The 19885-nt window shown below is 42.1% G+C and overlaps 1 protein-coding gene across 1 annotated transcript in view; it reads left to right on the top strand.

Moving 5' to 3' along the window:
• PDGFC (platelet derived growth factor C) overlaps positions 1-19885 on the top strand; it is a 225243-nt gene that overhangs the window by 199997 nt on the left and 5361 nt on the right. Inside the window, exon 4 of the mRNA XM_006023150.2 lies at positions 10893-11100. Coding sequence (XP_006023212.1) covers positions 10893-11100 — 208 coding nt within the window. The remainder of the gene's footprint in view (positions 1-10892; positions 11101-19885) is intronic.

Below are 19885 nucleotides of genomic sequence, written 5' to 3'. Positions count from 1 at the left end.
GGCAGAGTGGCCAAAGAGAAAGCTGTTGTGTGCTGTCCCTGTGCTTGGCATGCTGCTCCTGGGAAAGTAAGAGCCTGGTCAGAGAGCAGCTGCAGCTGGAGCCTAGACTTTCGCCCAGTGGCCACAGGGTCCCATTGCAGGGCTGCAGGGAACTGGGTGCAGATCTGCTCCCTAAACCCCCCTGCCTGTGTAGATGCCTGCCCAAAAACCTTTACTTCATCTTAGCTTACACCAGAGTAAATCTACATCAGAATAAATGCACATGTAGACATGCCCAGAAGGTAGTAAAGCACTGGAACAGATTACCCAGAGAGGCTGTGAAATCTCCATCCTTGGATGTTTTTAAGAACGGATTAGACAAAGCCTTGGCTGAGGATGGTCCTGCTTTGAGCAGAGGGTTAGACTATGACCTTCTGAGGTCCCTTCCAGTTGTAATTTTCTATGATTCTAGGACTTCAAGAGCCATGCTGAGCCACTCTAAGGGACCTATTTTAGCTCTTCTGCATTTTCTCAAACCTGATCTTGGAAGAACCCTGCTTGCACCAAACATCTCAGTGAACTAGATGCTGAACTGATCTTGTACATGTTCTAGCTATTGGACTGCCACACATACAGTCAAAGAAGAATTAGAACTGTGCATCTCATGACTCCTCTTGACACAATTATTTGAATGATCTAGTGTTTTTCTCTGATACCTAAAACTTCCTTGATACCTAAGGCCACCTTAGATTCTTAGGTCAGTCAAAGTGCTGATCCATAAGAATAAAATAACCCTTCATCTCTGATATACATTTGACCCAACCCATCAAATTAATATCTTCCCCAAACTGTATGAATTATCATGTCTTATATTTTTAGAGGGTTCTAAGTTTCTTTATGGACAGAACTCATGTGTAACAAACATAGCCATTTTTTTCTTTCAGCAATTGTCTGAGAGGCTTAGACTCTGCATATTTCCTTGATATACACAAATAGGGATTGCAGTACTAGCTGTTGCAGGAGCATATTTCATAAGGTCTGAGGTGGCTTCAGCTAAGTAATCCAGATAGATCCAACTCATTCAGATAGACAGGGCTGCTACTTGGAGTTCCTTCCATACCTTCCGGCAGCATTACTTCCTGAACTGTTTATAATCAAGATGAAAAATAAGAATGAGCTAACATTATGCCAAAAGCTTGTCAGAATATATCCTCAGGGAAAGCTCTTTTTGGATTGGACATCTGTTCTCCTGTATAACTTCCATTTATGCTAGCAGGATTTGCATGTGATTATGCAGAAGGAAAATAGGCCACCTTTATTATAAGTATTACAAGAACCTATAAGTACATAATGCTTTCCTTCAGTTTGAACATGTCTCTATATCTAGGTAAGGCTGGCAGGCTATCTATAATGATAATGAACACAAAACCATTCAATAGAATTAAATCCATGCTATTTATTTTGACAGTGTTGATCCCAATCCTTTGGTGTTTTGCTGAGACTCGCTCCATTACAAGGGTTACCCTAGTTAAGTTGAGGGTTTGGGTTTTTTATTGAAAGTTAAGATTTTCTTCAAAATTGGAAAAAGTGATGTACTGTCTGTGACTCAGAAAACCAATAAATGACATTGTCTTCTACTCCACAGCTAAAGTCATGCGACTATTATAAGCAAGAAGCAACAGGTATTTAATTTACACGTCTTTGCTAAACTTCCAGTGCCTCACACTGATCTAGCAAGTGATCCTGCCCCATAAAAGGAAGGAACAAGTAGCCTGTCACACACTCCATAGGCAAGGAGTATGGACCATATCCATGTCTTAATATTGTTCAGAAGCTGAACCATAAGTATGGTGTGGGCCATACCCATGTTCTAGTACTGCTCAGTAGCTGAACTTATGTGAACATGAAATAATGAACTATTTAGAGTTTTATTTCTTCTCACAACCATATGCAAGAGGGAAGAGTTAGCTGAAAAGGACAAATAGGAAGGGTTTACAAAAACAACCTATGCCCAAAGTGCACATATCTACCTACCTAAAATGCTTACCCATTCTGTAATACTGCTGCACCTCATAATATTTAATATATTTATGTTTGTTATACACCTGTGTGTTAGGTAAGTGCTATTATCTCCATTTTACAAATGACAAAGTGAAGTCCAGAGAAACTGACTTGCCCCAAGGTCACACAATAAGTCTGTAGCAGAGGGATGTGGGAATTAATTACAGGTCACAAAAATTCTAGGCTAGCACCCTAATCACTGTGCTACTCTTACGGTTCTAACAGCAACCTGAGGTTAGAAATCCTCAAGTCCTCTGACCCTCAATCTTTGGACTGGATTGGTACAGCTGCTACTCAGCCTTTCCCCCTGTCAGTTGTTCCACTCATTGCCCTAACTTGTACTGTGGCTGGTTCCAAAGGTAGAGGGTTTCCCTGGCCTACTACACCAAGCATGCATTTGAGTTAAGGATTAAGAGGGATCCTATTCAACCTCTTCATGCTTTACAAACTATAACAGGTAGTCAAGCGCATGGAGGAGGTGAAAATTAAGCTTCTCTATGGAAATAAGTGAATCGCCCCAGAGTGAGGAGACAAAACAGGACTTCTTGGATCACAAGTCATTCTCAGAGCTATTTCTGAGGTGGTGAAAGAATATGTCACCCTTTACTCAGGACAGATTTATAAAGTTACAGTCTTATTCCTTGCTTCCTGTTATATCCGTTCCAATCTCAATTCCTAATCTATGCTATATCTATATATATATAGACTGGAAGCTCCGTCGGGTATTCCTATAGGATATTTATCTTGACAGTTTCAAGGGTATGCAGGAAAATTCATTATAAATAGCTTAACTGGAAATTCTATTTGATCCAAGCCTAATTGTCATTCCTGGCTTTATGACGAGGAAGCTGCTGGCCCAGTGTATTTTATTATGGTTTTTGGTTTTCATTCTGAATCATATTTAATAATATACTAAAGCTATAACATTTTGTTGGTCTCTCTTCAGTATTTAAACATGTTTCTTCATATTAAAATAAATTACAATTGTTTCCTGTATACAAAAACAAAAATTGTAAGAATTGCATATATGCTTGTTTTTCAGGTGGGGAAAACACACTAAAATATAGAATTTGTAAACATTTTTATTTAAAGGTTTTATTTGGGGTTTTTTTTGTGGGGTGGGGATTATTTGGTGGCAGGCTTTTTTTGTTGTTGTTTAGTTTTTTCCTGTTCTAATGTAAATTACTCATCCTCAGGCAAAACAAAACCCAATCCAAAATGAAACAAAAGCCTTACAGAGAACAAATATATTAATGAAAGAACTGATTCTGTGAAAGGAAAGGTTAGTACTTGTCATATTCTGGAGCATCTCAACTTTACTACTGAGATGGGGCCACATTCCTTGCTGAAGTAAGGCTGTTGAGAACAGCATACACCAGTAGTAGTGTAAAACTGCTTCATAGTAGTGTCCTCCATGCATCAGAGAGCCAGAACAGGTCAAGGTTTATTTTGTGCAAGAGACAGTCTAGAATAATACTTTTTTATTATAAATTAAATTGTTTAATTTGCAGGAAGAACTAATAGTATGTTATACTCAAGGAAATGCACTTTCAAGATATATATTACTAAAATTCCCTCTGTCATTAAGCAATAAGCTTTATTCTTAAGAGTAGATTCAGTCAGTTTTGTTGGAGAGTCAATAAGTATTATTATCAATTAAGTGCAAATATGGAATTTCACAGTATTCCTTTCAGTAGAGTAATATTTTGAAGTAGAAATGCATTGGAATTAGGAACAATAGATGCCAGAACATTATTAGACTTTGAGAATTGTTAGAATTAGAGAATATGTTAATAACAAATGCTTGAACTCTTATGTTTGTGAAAAGGTTGATGAATTCAAAAGTTGCAGAACATTAGTAACTGTACAGTTGTTGACATCATTGATAGTTTTGATTTACACTTGGACAACTGCTTTCAGCATGAATTTGAGTGACAATCCAACAATATGAACAGATTTTGATATTCTTATCTTATAGCCCTATTGCTGTGGGAGCAAGGGAAACTAATTGAAAACTTGATTGTGTGGTGGTTTGAAACTACAACTAAAGTATTAACTGTTGGCACTGAATTTATGATCCAGATACCTTGTTCATGGTGGGAGACTCATCCTCAGACTGACTACACTATTTCCATTCAATAATAGGCAAATTTATTGATACACAGTGATAACAAAAGAAAAACAATACAAACAATCAAGTAATTCTTAATAAATAAATATATCTACCAAATCCTAGGACTGTCATCAGAGTCAAACTATGTCTGGCCAGGATGCAAGCTCCAGTCTGAAGCTCTTTCTTAGGTGTCAGATGTCAGCAATCTGAAGGTGGGATGCCGAGGCCCACCCCCCTACCCCCAGCGGGGTGGATGAGATGGGCTGGTCGCAAGACCTCGGTCCATGGTGGCCTTGAGGACCCTTCCTGGGGGTCAGGGATGGGGATAGGGACCCCTCTCAGGGAGGAGGAGGAGGAACCTGGGTGGGACAGGGAGGGCCAAAAAGGAAGAGAAGGAGGGACCCTTTATTACTCTCAAGTCTCTGCTTTTGTATTCTCCTTCCCCCTTGATGACTCCTGGCTCTTCATCCATGGCTATCTCTGGTTGGTTTTGTCTCTGTGGTCACACGTGCATGTAGCCTTCTGGACCTTCTCCTAATTTGGTCTGTCCCCCCAAAACCAAGACTCAGGCCCACCTCTGCTCTCGGGCCTTGTAGCTGGTGTCATTTATCTTGTGTTATAGGCCGGTATGGTATATACTTCCTTGGTTCCCAGGCTGTTTTCTAGTCTGTGTGTCCTTGTTGTGCTCCCTCAGTTCTCAGGCTGTGTCCATCTGTTGGCCTTGTCATGCCAGACAGCCTGTCTGCTTCCAGGGCTGTGATACACTTTGAGTGTGAGACCCAAGCTCTTAGAAATCAATTAACCCCTGCTGCCCATCTTGAACCCTTATAGTGATTACATCTATACCTATAAGCCAGTTCCCAAAAAAGCAAACCTTTAAATGCCATTTTCAAGCCAACATTACCATTCACCATTGGTCAGTCACCATTATTTGCCACCTGATGTCTTTGCTCAAACTTGTTTATGCTTGTCAACAAGTTAGGATACATTATCTAGAATGAATTCATTTCTCTTTCTATCCTTTCCTAGAATCCAATTTTTCCCTGGAGTTCAGAAATCCTTGCACTTGTGTAATACAAAAAGTGTTGAAAGCATATTTATGAATTTTTGTATTTAGATAAAAGCAGCCTTCCCAATTAAGTATTACTAATAGCATAATCAAAGGAAACATTACCATTTATGCTGCTCTTGACATTCTATCTAAACTATTTACATACAAAATAAAAGCTATTAGCCATTAAAAGCAACAGAAAGTAAAATTTTAATTGTAATGATGCACTTGACTTCATTAACTGAGAGGATAATGTGGTAAATATATATACACATCTGTAAGAGAATCTAACAGTTTTATAGCAAGTACAATTAATCTTACTAAGTATTTCACTGGGTACTTTTACTAAGTCTTAATAGTGCTTATTGCAAAATTATGATTAAAGTATAACCACTGTGTATTAAGATGTGACTCCTCACTTTTGGATAATCTTGCTTCAAGTTAACTGATATTATTGTGCTTTTGTGAATTATTGCTGTGAGAATAGTAGAAGGCAATGACAATTTTTGTATTTGGTATAATGAAAAGTGGCATGGGCAGAAACCCTTTTCACTTTATCTGCCCAAATCAGCATTTTCCAGTTTTGGCAACCATCTCTGGCATTTATGTACAGCTTAAGATGCCATATCCCATACAGTGTGGACATACAAGTGTCCTCACAGCCATTGGGTGTGCACAGTAATCTATACACTGGGTGAGCAGGTACATGGTTCCTTCTGAATGTACACTGAATGAATATAAGTAATGAAATTCTACCCAGCAAAAAACTGTGACTTGAGGGAGGCAGAGAAAGAGAGCCCTTAACTATGTTAGCATCAGCTGTATAGTTAGGACTCTTGCCCAAGAAATAGGAGCTACATGTTCTGGGTCCCCCTTTCCACAGAATAGGTTTGAACCTGCATCTGTCCGAGTTTCTGGTGCAGTGCTCTAGACAACAAATTAGGTCTTATACAGTCTCAGCCCTCCTTTTGAGGTGCCATCCTGGATAGCACAATAGGGATTTGTGTGTGTATGATATGTTCAGTGGCTATGTGGATGCCTGTGTCCCCATTGCATGGGAAAAGAAATGCAAACTATGTCTAAGTGCCAAACATGGCAGTTGCGTGTCTTGAAAGCTGCTATTTGGGCATGTAAAAAGAAATGGGATTCTGTTCTGTGAGTGATTAATTCATTCCTTGCTCCAGTTTAAACCAAAGTAATTGCATCTGTTCATTGAAAGTTATATCAGCATAAAGCTTGAGTAACAGTGATAAATCAAGCATTGCATATGCATCACAAGACACTGCATGTTACAAATTCTGTAAGTGTTCTCTACACTTCACAAGGCAGTTACAATAAATCGGTTTTCTTCAGAAATGTGCAGTTTATCTTCCTAATATTGTAGTTTTGAGCAAAAGAAAACTTTGCAGATTCAAAAATAGAAAATATGACTAGCAACAATTTAGTTACAATGGAGAAAAACATGGAAGACTAATCTTAAAATATTTATTTTTCTTGGCAGTTTGGACTATAGTGTCAAATCACTTTTTTAAAAATCAGTGTACCACACCTTTTTTACTTGACCCTTCAAATTATAGTTGAGAATATGTTAGTGTAACCATGGCTTGTCCAACATACGGCCTGCGAGCCTCCATGTAGCCTGCCAAGCCATTTTCTGAGGCCCAAGGTGCTGCAATGGGAAACAAAAGTAAACACGGTTTACTTTCATTCCCACCCCTTGTCCCTCCCCCAGCCCCTCAGCAGCTTCCTAATGGCTGCTGAAGGGCGGGGGGAGGGACAAGGTTCCCACATGCAGCCCGCAGCGAGCAGTGCCCCACAGCAGGGACCAGGCACACACACGCTCCCTGGTGCCCAGACAACTTGCCAGGCATCCTTGAAAGCAGGCAGAGGTGGCGGCGCGGGGCCGGGGCTCAGCAGCAGAGTGGCGTGGGGCAGAGGCAGGAGCAGGGGGCATTGCAGGCACATGCGGCCGCCGGGGCAGTGAGTCGGGCAGTGGCAGAGCAGAGGGCACCTTTCCCGCACATCCCAGGGAGGCTGCGGCTGGGAGGACAAGTAGGAGCCCGGACTGGGGCTCCCACGCATGGCAGCGGCTCTCCCCACCCTGCTCCGCTCCGTACCCAGTTGAGCCGCAAGTCTCGCTCGCAGCCTCTCCGATGCACTGAGGAGGCCCCAGCAGCCTCTCGGATGCACTGAGGAGCCCCCACTCCCTCCTCCCTCCCCGCCCACCCCCTGCAAGGCAGCGAGTGGCGGAGGCTGCAAAGCGCTGCGCAGGTGTCTCCTGCTGAGACACATCCCTCTACCTTTGATTAGTTTCCACTCTGGCTGCTATCTTTTCCACATTTGATCTGTCAACTTGCATTATGATTCCTTTCATTATGCATTATGCGAAAGTGTTTATTTTAGTCAAGTGTTTGGTATTATTTCATTGTTGCTTTTATATTCTTTTTATTTTAGATTTTAAATCACATTTCCAGGCCCATTTTATTGTCACTTCCTGCAACTTCATTGGTGTCAAATGTCATGTGACATCACTTCCTGATGTGATACCGCTTCCTGTGAAGTCTTTGAATATGGCTCACCGGCCCACTGGGTGATAAAAAGTTCATGATCTGGCCCCACATTCAAAAAGGTGCAACCCTTCTGCTGAGCACCTGTCAGCAGCTACAAGGGCTGGGTTCAATTTTGGGGTACTAAATATATTTTACCAGGAGGCTTGAGTCCCCACCCAGACTACCTGGGAAACACTAAATGAATCACTAGGGTGTCCAATAAAACCAGCAACTCTTCCCTCACGAGCACTGTAAATGCTAAATCGAAGTTTATTATAAAGTGTAAAGAAAAAGCTAAATTAAACACTAACTATAATTTTAAAGCACTATAAACTACAAAACAAAGTCTATAGGTGGCACCCTCTTGAGGAGGCTTTACCCATACCCAGGCAGTCTGGGACTTGGGGCTCCCAGTTCTGGGGGCCTGTACTCCTATACCTGTCCTTCAGCAATGGGCTGGAGAGAGGGGGCTGCAACAGAGATTCCTTTGAGCTGCTTCATGGGTTTACTGCACTGTAGGGAGCTGCTAGAGAGCATAGGTCCTTATGCATTGCATAAGCTCCCTGTGAAGCTATAGTACTGATCTCCACTGCCATGTGGTTGCTTTGAGGGCTTAACTGCAGCTTTTGTCATCATACCACACCCCCAAAGTTTCTAGTCCTAATCCCAGCTCTGCTGTGGTAGGAACTGCAAGGGCACTCAAAGAAAAGCCAGTCAAACAGAAAAAGAGTCTGAACTGCACCCCTAACCAACCATGCTGCTTGGTCATGACACAGACCTACAAAAGCAACAACATGTGCCAGGCCCAAAATGTGCCAGGCCCAAGCCAGGCCCAAACATGCAGCAAATGTACAGCAGGGCTCAGCAATACAGCTATGCACAACAGCTATAACATAATAAAAGGGGGACTCAGGCCTATCTGCCATCAGGGCTTGACCATGCAACAAAAGAGCACCAGGATTGCAGCCTGGACATTTAGACTCAGCTACCCTGCTATGCTAACACCCAACAGCTATGGAACAACAAAAGGGGGGCCATTCCCACCTTGGCTTGGGCCTGAACTACAACTAGCGCCCAACCACACCACTTGGTTGGGGCAGAAACTGCAAAAGGGACAAAAGAAGGCCCAGGCCTATTTTGCTGGGCCTGGACTGGGCAGCAAAAAGCTGGCCAGGGCTATACACTGATAAACAAGTGCCAGGGCTTCACCCGGGCCCAAATCTGCCAGCCGAACGTATGACTGGGGCTCCGCCCTACACAGGTGGGCTGAAGTGCAACAGCTGTGAAACAGCAAAAAGGGCCCTGGTTTATGGCTGTAGCCTGGACATTTAGTTTCAACTGTACCGCTATGCTGAGACTCTACAATCCCCAACACAGGAGCCAGTGACTGTCAGGACTCTGTTCCCTGGGCAGTCTGCATTAGGGAATAATACACTCATGGCATCATCCCACTCAAGGCCTGCACAGCCAGTAACTTCTAGGACCCTGTTGCTGGTCAGACTGCACTAGGGCATAATATACTCATGGTACCACCCCACTCAAGGCCTGCATGGCCAAAACTGCCTGGAAGACATGCAGCTGGGGCTCAGTGAAACAGCTATGCTGAACCCAAAAGAAATTGCAACAGCAACTAGAACATGCCAGGCTCTCAGTCCTGGCCCAGAGCATACCAGCAAAATTGCCAGGCTCCAGCCTTCACTAGTTTGCTGCAGGGATTGATTCCTTCCACCCCGCCCCACCCCCCCAAGCATCATCCCACTCAAAACTGAGAAGAAACAGAAGGGGAGAGAACAGGGGTCTCAAGCCCCGACAGACTTTTTTCCCCCTGTACCTGAGGCTCTCCCTTCACATAGCTTCAGTTTACTTCTCCAGTGAAAGGGGGTGGGTGGGGAAAGAGACCCCCCACCATTGGGAGCAGGCTTTCTGGCTCCCGATTCAGCTTTCATGCTTTTGTATCCTCAGGAGAGGGGAAAAAAAAGAGAGAGAGAGAGAGAGAGAGAGACCCAGCCCAGGTGGCCTGAACCTTTAATAACTTTCCTGACATCACTACAGGGTCCCAGTCAGAAGCAGCATCGTTTGACCACTGCCAGTCAATTCAAAATGGGCAGTATCACCAAACTGATTCCACAGATCCCTTGAAGGGAAACTTAAGACAATGGCCTGGACACAATGAGGGGGAGGGGATATGATCCTCTTCCAGTCCCAGAAAAGGCACAATATATAGCACAAACACAATTCACAGCGATGTGAAACCAGAACACACCCCACTACACACAACCCCAAGTGTGTGTGGGTGTTACATTAGTTTGTTATCTTATCCCAATGAACACATCTTGCTATTTTTAATGTGGACATTGGGAAGAAGGAAAGGAATGCAGCAATATGGGGTCTGCATTCATTTCTAACTACCCACCCACAAATGATAGTGCACAGCCTTAGCTACTCTTCTGGAAATGTTACTGGCTCGACAAGGTGCAGAGCCTGTAGAAAGTAACAGTAGCAACAGACCATGTATTCTTGTTTGAGTTTTGTATTAGGTTCAATATAAGGACTCCTGTTCTTACAGTACCTGTTGAAAGTGGCCTGAGAACAATAATTGAAGGAGATAGGGGCAAGGCTTTTTAACTCTTTCAAAATGCTATCTTCTTCTCTATAACCTACCTTATCCCCATCAGCATAATATTAAATATACTATTTAATATAATGTTCATGCTCCTGAAGAACTCATGCATGTTGACTCACTCACAGAACAAAGTATTGTTACTGGAATTGAAACATTACCACAGTAGGAGAATTTTTTCATGGAGTTTGCTATGGATTTCTCTGGGCTGACTTCAGCATTTTTTAAATGAGCTATATAGTATCCAGTGCTGAAAGAACATTTTCAATTTCAAGAAATAATACTTGGTTGCTAGAAAGAACATAGTCAATTTTTTTTGGAAGTCACACATTAAATGTGAAGAATAGTTGGGTGTGTCTTGAATTATTATATTTGACTTAATAGGTGGTTATGTATATATGAGACTATTTTGTTACTACTGCTAAGTTGATCAAGAAATATTTTATCTAAACCTCTGGTGTGCTTTATATAACCCTGTGATTCACGTGTAACTGGTACTGTTCTTTGTTTTAATTGTAGCATCATTCAGAAACTCCAAGCCCATCCATTTTACCCCCATCTGCCTTACCGCTGGATTTACTAAACAATGCCGTTGCTGGATTTAGTACCGTAGAAGAACTCATCCGATATCTTGAACCAGATAGATGGCAGCTGGATTTGGAAGACCTATACAGACCAACATGGCAGCTTCTTGGAAAGGCATATATTCAGGGAAGAAAATCCAGAGGTAAATCACCCTTCTACAACTATTGTTCTTGCAGCTCTGTGTAGATGACTCTTTCCTTGTTGACAAAATCACTTTGAGCAACCTAGGCAACAGCTTATGAATAAGGCATTGAGAATGATAACATTTTGATGAAGTTTGTCAAGTTCAAATATTCTTGCATTTTTGTTGTTATCTGGATGAAGGAAAGAAACTGCAAATGTCCCCACCCAAACACATGATATCTTTGTGTCCCTGTGTAACATACAGGGGGTAAAGGTATTTTAAGCTTTGACTTGGTCAATGCCAGGGCAATTTTATGTGCAAAAGCAAAATGAGTTTAGGAGACCCTTACTCCAGGCTCAAGTGCTTTAAAAAAATTGAAGTTTCCAAATACAGAACTCAGACTGAAGTTCCTCTTCTTCAGAACAAGGAAGAGGCTTTGATAGAGCTCTTATCTCATAGGAACCACTGCTCCTAAACCTGTCTCTTTGATCTGCTTGTCATTTGGCATGTTTGATTATGGTGCAGAGTGTCTTTTGTATCTCTTTCTGAGCCACCATTTAGTATTTTTACATTATTTCTCTCTCAGTTACTCTTTAACTGAGAGAATGAAGTAGCTTATGATGAAAGGGACTGTAACACTGAATATCTTTACTCTGAGTGTGATTATGCTGAATTCCCAGATGAAATGAAGAGAGGCATGTGTTGATCAGGGGATGCGAGTTTCAGGGGGAATAGGAAAAGTTCTTATATATTCTAAATGTGTGTGGCAGATTAGGGAATTTATCCTCAAGAGGCTGAATTTATGACCAGAAGCAAAGATTCCTGACAACCTTCCAATAGCACTGAAGCAGATACGAACTTGGCAGGTTGAGGGCATGGTACAGAGGTTTACTTCTCTGACTGACAAAGGAATGCTTTAGAATTGCATTTCCTGTACTGGTTATGGCAAGCCTGAATGAAGATCATAAAATTATTGCCCGACTATTCAAAGTATTTTCAAATTCGTTATTCACTTTCATAACACTACTAATGCTGAGTATATACATAGAATGCTAACTTTGACATTGTAACTATAGAGAATGGTTATATCCTCATATGGTTATACAGCATACAATCTGTATCTTGGAGGTACTAGCCTATATATACAGAAGGCAAGGAGAAAGCATATATTGGGAATATGTTTCTGCCTAATGTTTTGGATGACTTCTCTCCGTCTCCAAGTACAAGCAGCATGCATATAACTGGAGAATGTATTTAGACAGAGAAATCTCTTTTGCAACAAGCACACAAGGACTAGTTAAAAAACTGATCCATACTGTTTTCCAACTAAAGCCTGATGTGGCTGCTCACAAACTGCATGCTGGAGAACTCAGTAGTAGCTTGTACTTCTCTAATGTGCCCTGGCCTTTAAGGCCTCTACCAAACATTCAGGTAAAGGTGCGATAGGATCTGATGTGTGATCCAGATAGTCGCACTTCCAGATATGGCACACAGGAAGCGTGATTGTGGGATGGAGCATCAGAGCCCATCTTGCCTTATTGCAGGTGCAAAGGGAGCCCAGGATCAAATCATGATCCAGACTCCCCCTGCACCACCAAGTAGCAAGCTTACTGTATACTCCTATGGCTGTGAACTCCATCAACTTATCTCACTTCCAGCAGCAGGAGCATGTGCTATGCCCCTGTAGCTAGGAGTCCCATCAGCTGTGGGCTCCCAGCCTTGGGGGTGCATAGTGTGCCCTTGGAGCTGGGAGCCTGGATCAGCTGACAGGACTTCCAGTCAGGGGAGCACATGGTGCACCCCCACAGCAGGGAGCCCCATCAGCTGACAGGGCTTCCAACCATAGGGGTATATCTGGCCACACATTCAATTTATGGTATGATAGAAACCAGCCACAAAGTTATTCCACATGTTGTGCAGAACTTTCTCGCTTAGTCCTTGTTTTATGATGCCATTAATTGCTTAAATTGTAACCTGGTCACATGTTAAAGACATGATTAACTGGTTAATCACATCTTAAGTATAAACTTGTGGCAGAGGGCTAATGATTCTTAATTTTCTTCTGTGATTGTACAGGTCCATTCTTACCAAATGGCACAATCTAGCATTAGTATATTCGTATATAATTGATAGTTCTCAGTGCACAAATAGTGCAAGTTTATTTTTGGTTAATGTGGTTAGTTCATGATCATCTGGATCACATCTTCAGAGCATGCAGTGAATTTTATGATATCAGAAGCTAGTTAGAGCAGATTATGTCAATATTCCTCTTCCAGGCTATCCCATGAAACAATTATGCCCATGTCTATGAACATGCTAAGATGGGCAGAGCTATCTGATGGTAAAATAAATCAAAAGACGACATGTTCTTCTTACATGTGACATTTGCGCATTTTCAGTCAAATCTCCTCCAGATGCTGCCCATTATTTCACATTTATGGATTCCCTGGGTGCATCTACACATGTGCTTTAATGTGCAGTGGCCTATTTTATGGGGCAAAAAGCATCATGTAAAAAATCATGCTATTATTCTAATGGGCAGTAAAATAGGCTGCACATTAAGTGTCACTTAAAAACCATGCGCATTTGTTACTGTGCATCAGGGCAGCCTAATGTGCATTTCTTCACATTGGAGGTACTAAATTTACTGCACATTAGAAAAAGCACCTTACTGCATATGTAGACACAGCAGTGTTAAATAGCACTGAATCTTGTTGAATAGCATCCAGACAATATTCCCTCCTCTGCCACCACATAGCGTGAAAATGAAGATATATGTCAGTGTAACTGAAATATTATAGAATATTATAGTGAATAGAATCCTATACTGGAAAACGTAAACTAGATTATCATTCAATCAGCAAGGAAGGGGAGGAGGTGAAACCTTTTCATAACTCAGATTTAGTTCTTTGACAGCTGATCCCTGGATCAGAGCCTAAAAATCTACCCTTCTAGCCATGCCTTTATTGCTATAGCTATGCACACACTAGCTAAGTCAAGACCTGGACAGGAGATACTTTGTCTTTAAAAGCTTTTAGCTATGAGCCCTATCTTTCAAATTTCATTTAGCACTTTCCTAATTAAAGAGTTTCACCATTTGCCAAATGCATTACCATTTTAAGCATACAGTAAGTGGGGGGAAAGCAATGTATATTTGTGGAACCTTACATAAACTGAAATGCAGGTGTTGGATAACATCTATATAGACAAAAGCAACTCCCTTCGAGACAGAGATCTTCCAAAGAAACTATCAGAGTAAATCTTTAAAGACTTCTAATTAGACACTGAAATAGATTTTCCACTGAATAAACATATCAAGAGTATTGCCACATTCATCTTAAAAAGGACCACCCTCAGACTGCATTACTGAGTGTGTAATGTAATAGCCTACGGCAGAAAATGTGTCCCATTGAGATTACTCAGTATAAATGTTAGGCACAGTGAATATCAAGAAAACCTAAACTACTTTTTGTTGTTGTTGTTGAGGTAGAATATTCTATTAAATTAAAAATCTATTGTAAGGAACAATATAGAAAAATCCCTAAAATGCTTATTAGTTAACTAAAATATGTTACATACTTCAGCTTTTTTAATAGGTCCAATCATCTTTTGGTTTTTTTGTTTTTTCATTTTAATTTAGAAGCCAAACTTATGTTTTTGGATTTAGGACAAAATTGTAGTCTCGGTTAAATTAATATAAATCTGGAGCAACTCTGTTTAAAGCAATGGAATGGTTCTATATAGATAAGTACAAAATGCAGTCCTCTATTCCTGAACTTTTGATTATGTACATGAAAAAATAAACATTGCATTGCAATTCCAATAAATGACCCCAAATCATTCAAATAGCATAAAGGGACCATAAGTGACCAGCAGGACTTAACATAAGGTAATCCTTTGTACATCTAGGAAGCTGCCAGACCCAATGCTTTTACTTCTTGTTCTTCTTTGTGCAAAGGACAGGAGAAGCCTGGCTGGAACTACATTATGCCAATCCTTTATTGTTATGGAGTATGCTGTGTGTATGGGAGCATCTCTAGATAATATGGTCCCTGGAAATCACAGCTGCCTCAATTACATAACCCCCTCCCAAACCCATCCTCCTAGTACCAAGTCAGGAGATAATCTGACTCGATAACTCTGTCAACAGCAGAAAGCAGTTGGGGAAAAGTTCTGCATGACAGACCTCTGTGTGGCGAAGTGGGTTTCACTCAGGCTAGCTGTCACTGGCCTCCCACCTGCCTCGGGGCACGCTGCCCACCTGTCTCGCCCGCCATGCCTTGTTGGAAGTTAATAAGTTGTTAAATAAAGTGGGAGGCTGCCCATTTTCTTTGCACCCCAATATTGGGGGGAGGGGGTGTCCGTGGCTCCGTACCACCCCTACACCGCAGACCAAGCCTCGCAAATGGCATCTCACGCATTTGGTTGGACTCTCGCCTTCACCCTATTACCTGTGGCCCCCAACCATGGGGACCTTCAGCTTACATAAGCCCTGGCCTGGTCTTAGGCCCAGTCAGGACCCTGAGCTCCCTCACTCATTATGGGCAACCCTCGTGGGGCGGCCCTGGCCCTTTGACACTTAGGTCCTGGCCCCAGCATGGACCAGTTGAGTCCCTCGGTGGGGTCTTCCCCTCCTGCCTGCATTATTGGGGGTTCCCCTTATCCCCAGCTCAGGTGCTCCAGGGAGTGTGCCTGGCCCTCTGGGGTCTCTCCCCTACTGGCTCAGGTGCTTCCCCAGAGCTTACCTGGCCTCTACTCCTTCCTTTGATCTTATAAAGCACACACCATGACTGGTGTTCCAGTGTCTCACGGGGCCTCTCACTCCCCCCCTAGAGCAGCAGGTCATTGTGCTCAGCCTTAGATATTACTTCTACCCACCAGAAGGTGAGGGCTGGGGTTAAGGCACCCCTACTCACCTTTCACCAGGGTGGTAACTGGCCTGGCATTTCCTGGGGGCTCACAGGCCACTGAGAGCCCTACTAGGCCACCCACTTCCAGCAGAGTGCAGCTTTAGGTCGTGCCCAGGACCAGGAGCCTCCTGTCCATCCCCTACAGCTCCTCCCTTACCTCCAGGATACCAGAAGTCTTGCAGCCAGGCAATGTTATTGCCTGGCCTCCAGCAGCAAAATGCCCTGTTTATATGGGCAGCCTTGGATCCAAAATAGCTGCCCTTATCAGGCACCTGCCAGCTGCTAGCTTCAGGCCCTTAAAGTGGCAGGCACCAACAGTGCCCTGCCACACTCTTGAAATTTGTTAGAATGAAATAGTGACAGTTATAAAAAAAAAAACATTAATTTCATATTTTCATAGTTCTTAGTGGCTAGAAGGAGCCTTACAGATCACCAGGTCCAGCCCCCCTGCACTTGGGCAGGAAAAACTGCTGGGGTCAGATGACCACAGCAAGGTGGGCATCAGAACACTTTTTGTAGATCACCAGGGTGAGTGACGGTACCACCTCTGGGGGGAGCCTGTTCCAAACCCTCGGCACTCAACTTCTAAAGCAGTTTTTCCTTAGGTCCAATTTAAAGTGATCTTCTATCAGTTTGTGCCCACTGTTTCTTGTCCTCCTTTGGGGGGCCTTAGTAAACAGATGCTCCTCAGGCCCTGATGTATGCCCCTAATATACTTATAGGTTGCCACCAAGTCCCCTCTGAGTCTTCTCTTCTCCATGATGAACAGTCTCTGGGCCTCTAATCATGCATGTGACCCTCCTTTGGACTCTCCCAAGCTTCTCCACATCCTTATGAAGTGCAGCGCCCAGAATTGGATGCAGTACTCCATCTGTGGTCTCATCGAGGCCTAGTAGAGTGAGAGGATGACAGCCTTAGCCCTGCTCAAGATGACTCGGCAGATGCATGCCAGTGCCTGATTAGCTCTGCCAGCTAAGGCATCACATTGGTGGCTCATGTTCATTTTGTGGTCTATTACAGCACCCAGGTTTCATTCAGTTGTGGTGCTGGCAAGCGTAGCACTGCTGAGCCTGTCAGTGTGTTACAGATTTTTTCTCCCCAGATGGAGCACTTTACATTTCTTCGTATTAAACATCATTTGGTTGAGATCCGCCCACCTCACAAGCCTGTCTAGTTTGGCCTGTATTGTCAACCTGTCCTCGAGAGTGACCACACTCCCCCATAGTTTGGTGTTGTCAGCAAACTTTGTCAGTTCACTTTTAATACCTGAATCCAAATAATTGATGAACATGTTGAAAAGCACTGGTCTGAGTACTGAACGCTGAGGGACACCACTAGTCACCTTCTGCCATGTTGACTCAGTTCTGTCAATCAAAACTCTCTGGGTCCTACCAGAGAGGATGAAAGGAATTTATTATATTTAAAGTGCATATGCTAATGAAGACACACTTTTTAAATAAAATTTATTTTAGATCAGCCATCATCTAAATATTCTTTTTCTTTCTCTTTCTGTATTTTATTTCAGTAGTGCTCATTCATAATGCTCATTCATAATTTACTATTGAAAAAAAATCTACATTCTTTCTGAAGTAGTGCTAAGAAAAAACTTTTGACTGTTGGATCAAACATGATAAATGAGTAGAAGCCAAGTTGAAAGAGGGGTTAAATTGTCACATTATAACAGGTATTGTAGCTTAGTTCACTTGGGAAATCCACATAACCTTTTATTGTGGTTAAGTAAACATTTTTAAGGGAATATATACATTCTCTCATCTAGCTTTGTGCCCACAATATGTTAAAATACATTTTGGACAGAAAGATACTCTGTAGGGGAAAAAAAGACCTTCATTCATACACTTCAAAGCAGCAATCACATAAGCACTGGACAAATCTGCCATTATTAATGGAAGTGCATTACATAAGAAATGAGATAGGGTGAGCATAGACAGTTCAGTATGAGAGTGTGATATCCCTTGGTTAACTGTAAGGCATGAAACTGTACATGCAGTTTTTCAACACTGTAAAAAATGATTATTAAAGAACTCTTAAAATAGATTGAGCTGCAAGCTTTGGATATGGGTTCAAATTCAAAATTATTCCAAAATGCAAATGTCCTTTGATCTCAGGTTTTGTTTAAGGCTCATCTCCAAACGTTGACCAAAATGATGATAACTGATTTTTCATTGTAAACTTTTCCCCCATTATATGACTGCAATGGCATAATAATAGTGGTATATTCCTCTGTTGCTGCCATCATGCAGGGGGTTATAAAACAGAATTAATTCTTTCTCTTTGCTCAATTCCTCACCAGAACCTCCTCTGGTTTACATTTGACCTTGCTAGGTGAAGTAGGTGATGCCTTTGGCACCAGTACCTATTTTAGAGAAGATTTCATAGCTTCACAGGATAGAGAACAAATCATGCTAGAGAATTGGTAGGAAGTCCAAGCACTGACCTTCAGCCCTTTGTTATAAGTCAGATGTTCCTGAAGTACACAGCCTCTTAGCTGTACCTGGTTCCTCCAATTCCAGCAGAAATCTACTGTCAGAATTGTGAGCAGAGCTAGATCTGTTGCATTTTAGTTTCCCCACTACCTGCAGAGGAGTTCTCTGTTCCCAGCACCTAAAAGCAGTAGAAGAAAGAAATCAGGGTGTATTTTAATTTTCAACACAATCAATTTAGTCTGGAGAAGAGAAGATTGAGGGAGGATTTGGTAACAGTCTTCAAATACCTGAAGGGCGATTACAGAGGGACTAGAGATTTGTTGCTTAGTCCTCTATGCCCGTAGAAGACAGAAGCAATGGCTTCAGGCATCCGTAAAGGAAATTTAGGTAGAAGACTGGAGAAACTTTCTGATTATGACAGTGGTTGAACATTGGAACAGGCTACATAAAGAATTTGTAGAAGCTCCATCCTTCAACATTTTCAAGAGCAGGTGAGCCAGATACTTAGAGCCTTGTTGCACATTAATTTCGGGTGGCTCCTAGAGCTCTTAACCCCTAGATTGTCCTCATGTTAACACCTTTAATTGGTTTAAAACACTTCTTATGCATCTGAAAATTAAGCCACTTCAGGGTAGGATTATCTCTTCATCTGCATAATCCAGTTTCTGTTCTATTAAGGTGTGGACACTCCCCACAGATGTGCCACCCAAATTGAAGGTGAGGCTGCAAGCCAGCACTAAGCCAATCAACATTTGTGTGGCTTACAGTGTAATGTGTAACAAGGCCCTTAGCTAGGGTGGCCTATTCAGGAATAATCCTGCCTTGAGCAGGGGGCTGAATTATGATTTTGTGAGGTTCCTTCCAGCCCTACTTTCTTATGATCACTTGTGGGTGAAGTCGCCTCTGTAAAATGACTGAACTCTGCTAGCAGAGCTTGCCTCTAGACTTCAGAGGCATGCTCCTTCTTGCTTTCTTTGTAGGCCTGTTTCTCTTTTATAAACAATGGTGGTCTAATGTAAAACACATAAACAGTCTTGGGAGCATGAATCAGAACCCTAGAAGACTTCCACTATCAGGGAAGTGTAATATCCATTAAGCTACAGACCAGTGTGCCTCTTGCTTCTTAATTTACTTTTGGCCCCATCATTCTTGCACTCCTGACTTCCTAAGGACTCATTTGATCCACCATATACACCTGGTAGCTAAAGTAGTTTCCCTAGGTTCAAATGCCCTCTGGGTGAGACAGGCCTAAAATCAGCAGGTAATCAACGCATGCAATTTTCTTCTGTTTCTTTCATTTTATTTTTTTGGATGTTTAATTAGAAAAAGCAATCTTACTCTGTGGTTATTTTCTTCCTTTTTTTCCTTTCTGGGTCATTAGATATCCTTGTTAGGGATTTTTATGTGAATACCAGCTGTTAAAGTGGATTTTATTTATAGTGTAGAGTC

Source organism: Alligator sinensis, unplaced genomic scaffold (genome assembly GCF_000455745.1).
Source record: "Alligator sinensis unplaced genomic scaffold, ASM45574v1 scaffold1223_1, whole genome shotgun sequence".
Lineage (NCBI taxonomy): Eukaryota > Metazoa > Chordata > Crocodylia > Alligatoridae > Alligator > Alligator sinensis.
Note: the sequence above shows the minus strand (reverse complement) of the source record. Positions and strands in the feature narration are given on the sequence as shown.